Here is an 8,238-nt window from a genome sequence, read left to right as displayed (position 1 = left end):
ACAGATTCCCAATAGGTGGCGCGGCGAACTTCGAACGTTACCAACATGGCTGCGTCCTTGATAAAGTAAGTCCCTCTCAGAAAAATGTTTGTTATGATGCCATCGGCTCACCGATAGTCATGTCCAGCTGCCTTATTTTATTACAGAATATGTGACTACATTGAATTTTATATAGTTAAATGGAAAATTTTAAGAAGCCGGTTGCTAGTAACAATAATATTATAGACGACTTGCAGGCAATGATGGCACATACACATCACAAGTTCTGTTCACAACACAAGCACAATCTACATAACCGAGACACGTACTCTAGCCGGCGTACTGCCTATTACGGTTACTGTTACTGTAACTAACCTCATAACTTCATAAGTGTTAGTTTTCAAGAGTCCTGGGGATTATAGCGAAGACGGAGAGAGAAGTGGATCAAATCGGTAGATCCACACTGCAGATCGCAGCGGAAAAGGTTGCAAATTTGCTATTTACTAAGAATGAATGCAGTGAATTACAATACGGAATCACAGAGACAAAGAAGCTAAACTTAAAAGGACCCTTAGAAGTTTGTACGTGCCGATTTGGTTGCAAATTGGTGCCGATTTGGTGCAATGGTTGCAAATTTGCTATTTACTAAGGATGAAGGCAGTGAATTACAATACGGAATCACAGAGACAAAGAAGCTAAACTTAAAAGGACCCTTAGAAGTTTGTATGTGCCGAAAACAGTGATCTATGCCAACCATGCTTGAAATCAGTCGGTCATTATCTAGCAAGATATTTTTTCGTTATTGCATTAATGAAGTGGTACCATCCGCACTCTAACGAAGTGCCGAGTGTTACTTTTACTGCATTACGGTTACAGAATGATGCAATTATACAATTTCTTGTTATGAAAACAAAATATTAACTTTCATCATCGTGAAACCAAATGCATTTAATCTTGTTCCTAAGCATGTAATAATAAAATCATACATTAGGCCTAGTTGGTCGTTAGTCATTTCTATAAGTTATTGTTGTTGTTGTTATTCATTTATACTCCTGCTTCACAAGGTCATGGTCACAATGTATACCCTCTGTATCGTTAGCTACCAGTGTTTCCTCATAGTAATTGGTTACGATCGATTTGGATATAATAAGTTATGATCGATTTGGATTTTTGAACCGATTCCCAAAACTGTTAAATGACAATATAACAATAAACTCCCTAATAACATCAAACTAATGTCAAGATCTAGTTTTCGCTCATTATGTCTTGTCTTTTTCATATTTAGGAATGTTATCAAAATAGGCGTAGCTGGGGGTGCCCTCTACGTTACGATTGACCAGGGTGTGTGGAGTTTGGATGGCAAACAAGGAGCAAGGACATTACAGAGCGTTGCAAGCAAAGTTGCACCTGATTCTCATGTTTACACAAAAGAGGTATGCAGGTTATTTCTGTACAAAAATAACACGCTTCATATTATCCAAGGCAAATCAATCCATAATAATGAACTAGAGTTATAGCTCGTAGAATTTTGATGTAAGTTCGTTTACTGGTCATTGTTTTTTTTTGCAGATTTTAGTTGGCTTAATTGTATTTATTAACTGAGCATTTTTATGTCTATTTGTATTTACTATGTAATTAATATCTCTTAACTCTGCAACAGATCCCTGAAGTAAAGAATGTAACAAGACTAATGGAAGAAAAGTGGAACCGTGGTATGTCACGTCAGTGGTTGTGTTACTTCACCTCACATAAATTACTTCGTATTCCATATAAATATTAATAAAATTCATGGATATACCTCCTAACTCTAACTTACTGAGTTTAAAATAATTGTTCAGTCAGCAGAACTAGCACAAATTTTTCTTGATGAACCCTATACCATTAACTGTAAGTATGGTAACCAATATAAGCAATAACTTTATCAACTATCTAATGAACTGATTATCATGCATACATATATATAGTGACCGTGGCAAGACACTAGCTGCTTGTAGCTTCTGTCAGCCGATCGGCTAACGTATATGATCAATCGTTGCTGCGATTTGTGTGGCTTCAACTAAAATCTGGTCATTGGGCTAGGTCGGCCACACAAATTCTTGTTATCGTTCTAGCTTGTTACTTATCCAATATTTCTCTACAAAGAAATTGTTGACTTTCGACAACTCTTCACTGAAGACCATTGGTAAACCATTTAAAATAGCTTGTTGAACCAGTGTTTAAAGGAGCGCTGCTTTATGTCATCATGTTTCTTATATTATCCTACACTATATGGCTGCTATCCTTGATCGCACGTGTGTGTATTTGTTTGCTCCAGGTGTTCAGGATACTTTCTTGTGGATGGATGATGCCCCCTCGAACCTAAAGCGATGCGGAGAACGAGTAAAGAAGTACTTTAGCTAATGGCGTCCCCTTGTAGCAGGTGCCACCACTCCTGTCATGTGCGCAACTGTCTCAGTTGTTATTGTAATAATGTGTATGTTTAGAGAAACCGTTTGTGACGCTTAGACGCACGTATGAAACACGTGCAGTGTGCAATTCATTTGCCTGTAAATACTTGCGAGTCGGAGTGATCTCTGGAGTGGACCCCTGTTAGACAAATGTTATAGCATCATGCAGTGCGTGTGTTCGCTTGGTCAACCTAGGCTATAGCGGTGATGCAGTTATAAATGGCATGCAAGTAGCTACGCACGTAGTGGAAGAGTTTAATCATGCACACTTGCCACATACTTAACAGTTTGCTCTCTGTAATCAGCGCCGTAAATAGAGATTTTATATATTATATGCTTGCGCAACTAAAAAAATAAGTATAACAATAAGTTTGCACCATAACTGAGTAATTACTCTGCAAGAATTCGTAGGTAGATAATCTGTTGCTTTCAAAAATATAAACGCACTCAACAAGATGTGAGGTTAGAGGTAATAAAAAGGTATATTTATTGACAATTACAAGTGTTTCAAGTGAATTTGTTTTATTTTAATGAAAACCATCACGAATCCAATTCTTGCATTTATTGTGCAGAGGTAGTTAGAGGATAACTCTTGGTGTGAAATATATCTATCTTATCTATTTTTCTCTCTCTCTCTCACTCTCTCACTCTTTCTCTCTATGTAATACATATATATCTTCATGTAAGTGGACAGTAAAGAGTACTGTGGCAGGATCGTTGCTCCTAGTACACTTTACGTGTTAATATTCCTGGCCACGAGAGAAAGCACATGTCCTTTTACTGCCGTACATATCTATCTCGAGACTTTGCACGAAAAATATACACGTCGACTCTACAAAGACCTAAAGCTAAAACGACCGTATTAAACCCGTGCATTATTAAAAACGTGCTTCCTACGTCAATCTAAAAAACGCACAAAAACAGCAGAAAACTGCCAGGATGCAGCCGAGGCTCTTGTCACTGGCGCCACTATCTGTATGATGGCTGCCATACCGCGCTCTGTTGCGCCGCCCTATGCTCTCCAAATATTCCTCGCCAGGGGGCGGCTCTGCGCCCCGTGTGTGTGCGAAGTTGCCACAGCGGGGAAACTTGTAGGGCGGGTAGGGGAAGTCCGTGGGTTCGCCTACCTGCATGACTACAGCCATGCCGATCTCTGCGTGGAATGCGATGTGGCAGTGAAAGAACCATATGCCTGCAAGGGGGAGATAGATGTTGAGAAGTTACAGGTAGGTGCTAGCTGTGATCATTGCTTGCGGTAGAAATAGTTCATAAATGCTTCCCAGGTTGGTGCAATTGACGATTTCAAATAAGCGTATAATGTAGTTTTGGGAGTTGGTGTGAAAATGTTGCCACCCGTACGATATAATGTAGTTGGTTTTGGGAGTTATATTGTGAAAACGTTGCCACCAGTACGATGTACCCCCTCCAAGCTTTAATGTTCGAACCGTTGCATTTTCAGTTATAATTCATTAGGGCTTTAATTGCTAATTAATAGTTGGTTTCGTACCAGGGTTATCGGCGTGAAATCTAATGATGGTGTAACCGCCGTCAGGAACTGTCACTGTGTCCTTGAGTGGAGCCCCGCTCAGCTTTCTGTGGGAAATAAACAAATAGGGACATGAATGATAACATTATGCATTACGCGTCATTGCGTATTACATGCTACACTTGTGGGGAAGAGAGGTTAAAGTACGCTCACTTTCGCTCTACCTTGTGTTGTGAAATATTTGCACTGGGTATGTAATGCATGACAGTAATGTATACATAATATAACGTAACACGTAATAGTTGTATTGAGTGCGCCCGTGAGATGTGTAAATAATTACATTGTGTGCGACCGTAACATATACATAATTATAATAATATAATACATAATAGTTTTATTGTGTGCGGTCGTGGGATGTGTAAATAATTATATTGTGAGGTTTAAATAACAACATTGGCTACGACCATAACATTTAAACAATATAGACATATAGTAATATAATACATCATCATAAATATATCACCATCTAACAAACACATGGTCGAGCTGAAATATGCAAAGATGTGTTTGGTTAACATTTCATGCGATCAAATATACGCAGAGGTACGCCGCTACACAGTTAACCCGCGCATGCGCAGAGTCCCGCCATGCACGTACGCATCTACCGCAGCCGGCTGAAAGGGGTGATAGGATATGTTTACTAGGCACTTCTAATTTTAACATATATTTTACGATATATTAAAGAATGATGCAAAAACCCTAAAAAGTGCCCTAACCCTAACCCTAACCCTGACCCTAATTAAATTTAAAATATATGTTAAAATTAGAAGTGCCTAGTAAACATATCCTACCACCCCTTTCAGCCGGCTGCGCATCTACCAGCGACCGCTAGCAGAAGCCCTCTGACGTCATCACGTGACGTGTAAGGAGAGCAAACTGTGTACCTTGCGATGAGTCCCTCACGATCTAGTCGCCTGACGTCATCGGCGGTGACCCCTGACTTATTAACGCGGTCCATCGCAACGACCCGGAATCTGTATCCGTGAAGGTGAAACGGATGGCTTGCGTCAAAGGTCACTCCTGTGAGAGAACAACCGTCAAAGATATTGTTCCGACGATAGATGGCGCCACGAATTGTGCCAAGGGCTACATGTGCCGGAAAGGGAAGGGGTCCATTCCCAGTTTTCCCGGTAAAAACGTACGGTTTCACAGTTTTCCTCTAGCTGATGTTTCCTAGATCCCAAGTGATGGAAACGGTCCAATCCGACGTCCCAAAAATAATCGTCGGATTCCCTCAAAATATATTAGGAGCCTGCGTAGCGGATCCACAGGTCAGCCCGGTGGAGAGAGCAAGAGAAAGAGAGACGGAGAGGAGGAGAAAATGGAGAGAGAGAGAGAGAAAAAGAGAGCGACAAAAAGAGAAAGAGCGACAGCGAGAGAGACAGAGAGAGAGAGAGAGAGAGAGAGAGAGAGAGAGAGAGAGAGAGAGAGAAAGAGAGAGAAAGAGTAAGAGGTTCTCCGTACATTTATATTGAGTAGATACCCTGGGGGTGGGGGGGCCTGCATGGCTGCGTTACACTATCGATTTTTGTCAGCGAATCGTAGCGATTTCAAGTGCATTCCAACTTGCCCCCGACTTGACCCAAGTGCATTCCAACTAATCGGCTGAAATTCGATTGTGTTGGAGTCAGACGTCGAGTCAAGTCGCCGAGTTGGAGAAATAGAACGTGTTCTATTTTGCACGACTCGGACGATTTGCTGACGAAAATCGATAGTGTAAACGCAGCCCGCACAGCTGCACATAAGCTGCTGCAGTCTATACAGCGCTGTTTCCTACACAAACAACTTCTCTGAGCACGCATAGCATATAGATGCGATGGCTATAGTTCTAATAATAGACCATACGCTGCAGCATTGCGAATTCGTATTGAATCGCGCCGTTTTACACGTTTAAGTGGCATACTTCTTACAAATGCCATCACTGCCTATCATGTTTTACGTATTACGACTTCGTCGACTAATTGAAAGTTGATCAACTCGTCAAGTTTAACAATAAGTTGATAGTGTAAATGCCTATCTTGTTTAACGTACTTTCGTTAATAAGATGTACTCTACTCACAAAGACATCACTGCATATCATGTTTTACGAACTTTCGTTAACAAGATGTACTCTACTCACAAAGACATCACTGCCTATCATCATGTTTTACGTACTTTCGTTAATAAGATGTACTCTACTCACAAAGACATCACTGCCTATATCTTGTTTTACGAACCTTCGTCAATGAGCACCATTTCCACGACGTTACCCAGTGGGATCTTGTACATGTAGACACACTCGCAGTATTCCTTGTCGCAGTTGCGCCGAGTTGTTTCATTGCATATCAGATTTTGTGGAACGTCTGCGCAAAAACAACAATGTATCGCTTCTTGTTCTCATCTCATGCTAATTAAAGAAAAGTCGTAATCTGGAAATTGGTGTATCTACGGGTGGATTGATGGATAAATTGACGAAAAGGTGACTAAATCGATGATACATCCAAAAGATAGATGGATAAAAATGAAATCATATATCATATCCAAAATTTAAAAAAATAGATTAGTCATACGCATCTATGACTTCTGATTACACGTTAGTTTAGTATTAACTGGGGGGTGAATAATGACAAATATTATCTATTATATATATATATATATATATATATATATATATATATATATATATTATAAGGACAATTATATTTCTCATTATTCACCCCTGATGTTCAGGAGCAGACGCGCATACCGTAGTATTGTGTGAGAGGCGGTGACGGTGGCAGAATTGCTGATATGTGGTTGACTTGAGGCGTGTACAGGTGCTTGCCCATTTCTATAGCTCTGATCGGGTACAGCGACGGATCATGGAATAGCGTGCTGTCGACCTGCTCACGTCAAAGCATAATTAATGTTATTCGCCTGAAGCATATCGGCTTGTACGCAAAGTAGTTCAGGCGCGAACCTGTGAGCAGTTGTCTTGCGATGTAAGTGTTTGTGGTTGGTCGTGCGTGCGTGGATGCCTACGTGCGTGCGTGAATATGTGCGCATGTACGCGTGTGCGGGCCTGCGTGCGTGCGTGCGCGGATATGTGAGCATGTACGCGTCTACGTGCGTGCGTGGGTGCGTGCGTGCGTGCATATGTGCGTGCGTGCGTGCGCGGATATGTGCGCATGTACGCGTCTACGTGCGTACGTGGGTGCGTGCGTGAATACGTGCGCATGTGCGTTCGTGCGTGCGTGCATATGTGCGTGCGTCCGTCCCCACGTGCGTGCGTACGTGCGCGCGTATGTGCGTGCATTCGTCCCCACGTACGTGCGTACGTGCGTCCATGCGTGCGTCCGTACCTACGTGCGTGCTTACGTGCGTGCGTAAATACGTGCGCATGTGCGTGCGTGCGCGAGTGTGTGCGTCCGTGAATACGTGTGCATGTGCGTGCGTGTGTGCGTGCGTCCGTTCCTAGAAGCGTACGTGCATACGTGCGTGCATGCGTGCATACATACATGCGTGCATGCATGCATGCGTACTTATGTGCGTGCGTATGTGCGTGCGGACATACATGCGTGCATGCGTGCGTACATACATGCGTGTGTGCGTGCGTACCTACGTGCCTGTGCACATACGTGCGTGAATGCGTGTGTGCATGCGTACGTTTGTGCGTCCCTACATGCGTGTGCGTGCGTCCCTACATGCGTACATGCGTGCGTACATACACGCGTGCGTGCGTGCGTACATGCGTGCATGCGTGCGTACATGCGTGCATGCGTGCGTATATACCTGCGTGCATACATGCGTGCGTACCAACGTACGTGTGCGCATACGTGCGTGCGTGCGTGCGTGCGTGCGTGCGTGCGTGCGTGCGTGCGTGCGTGCGTGCGTGCGTGCGCGCGTGCGTGCATACCAGCGTGATATGAATGTGGCACATTGGCATTGTCGCACATCTCGACACGGTAACGAACCAATAATCATGTTATTAAATAAACGATTATAACGCATAGAACTACAAACTATAAAATATTCCTTAATCGCTCAAATCAATCGATCAAATCAGATCAATCTATCAGATCAGATCAATATCGACGATCGTATAGACAACCAACCTTGTAGAAGTCGAATGAGAGGTAGAGCTGCATGTCGGGATCGTTGAGTGATTTGTCGTCAGGTGCGAGTGATTTTACGTTGCTTATTGGGATCAGGTTCCTACTCCCCTTCGTGTTGAGTGGGTTCAGTTGCTAGTAGAACAAATGAAATAAATAAATAACTATATATATATATATATATATATATATATAT

The 8,238-nt window shown here is 42.4% G+C and overlaps 2 protein-coding genes across 3 annotated transcripts in view; one reads left to right on the top strand and one right to left on the bottom strand.

The window, feature by feature from the left end:
- The window catches only part of LOC106808262, a 3,275-nt gene extending 353 nt beyond the window's left edge, over positions 1–2,922 (top strand). Inside the window, exons 1-4 of one of the 2 annotated variants that reach the window (XM_014810897.1) lie at positions 22–65; positions 1,265–1,412; positions 1,640–1,691; positions 2,294–2,922. In XM_014810897.1, the coding sequence (XP_014666383.1) occupies positions 46–65; positions 1,265–1,412; positions 1,640–1,691; positions 2,294–2,379 (306 nt within the window). In that variant the 5' untranslated portion in view covers positions 22–45 and the 3' untranslated portion in view covers positions 2,380–2,922. Of the gene's footprint in view, positions 1–21; positions 66–1,264; positions 1,413–1,639; positions 1,692–2,293 lie in introns of those variants that run through there. The other variant, XM_014810898.1, reaches the window with a different exon arrangement.
- Positions 2,885–8,238, bottom strand: part of LOC106808253 (L-ascorbate oxidase-like) — a 10,268-nt gene continuing 4,914 nt past the window's right edge. Inside the window, exons 3-8 of the mRNA XM_014810884.1 lie at positions 8,046–8,177; positions 6,698–6,833; positions 6,189–6,314; positions 4,857–4,992; positions 3,934–4,019; positions 2,885–3,618 (exon numbers count right to left, since the gene is read on the bottom strand). Coding sequence (XP_014666370.1) covers positions 3,320–3,618; positions 3,934–4,019; positions 4,857–4,992; positions 6,189–6,314; positions 6,698–6,833; positions 8,046–8,177 — 915 coding nt within the window. The 3' untranslated portion in view covers positions 2,885–3,319. The remainder of the gene's footprint in view (positions 3,619–3,933; positions 4,020–4,856; positions 4,993–6,188; positions 6,315–6,697; positions 6,834–8,045; positions 8,178–8,238) is intronic.

Source organism: Priapulus caudatus, unplaced genomic scaffold (assembly GCF_000485595.1).
Source record: "Priapulus caudatus unplaced genomic scaffold, Priapulus_caudatus-5.0.1 Scaffold263, whole genome shotgun sequence".
NCBI classification, from domain to species: Eukaryota; Metazoa; Priapulida; class Priapulimorpha; order Priapulimorphida; family Priapulidae; genus Priapulus; species Priapulus caudatus.
Note: the sequence above shows the minus strand (reverse complement) of the source record. Positions and strands in the feature narration are given on the sequence as shown.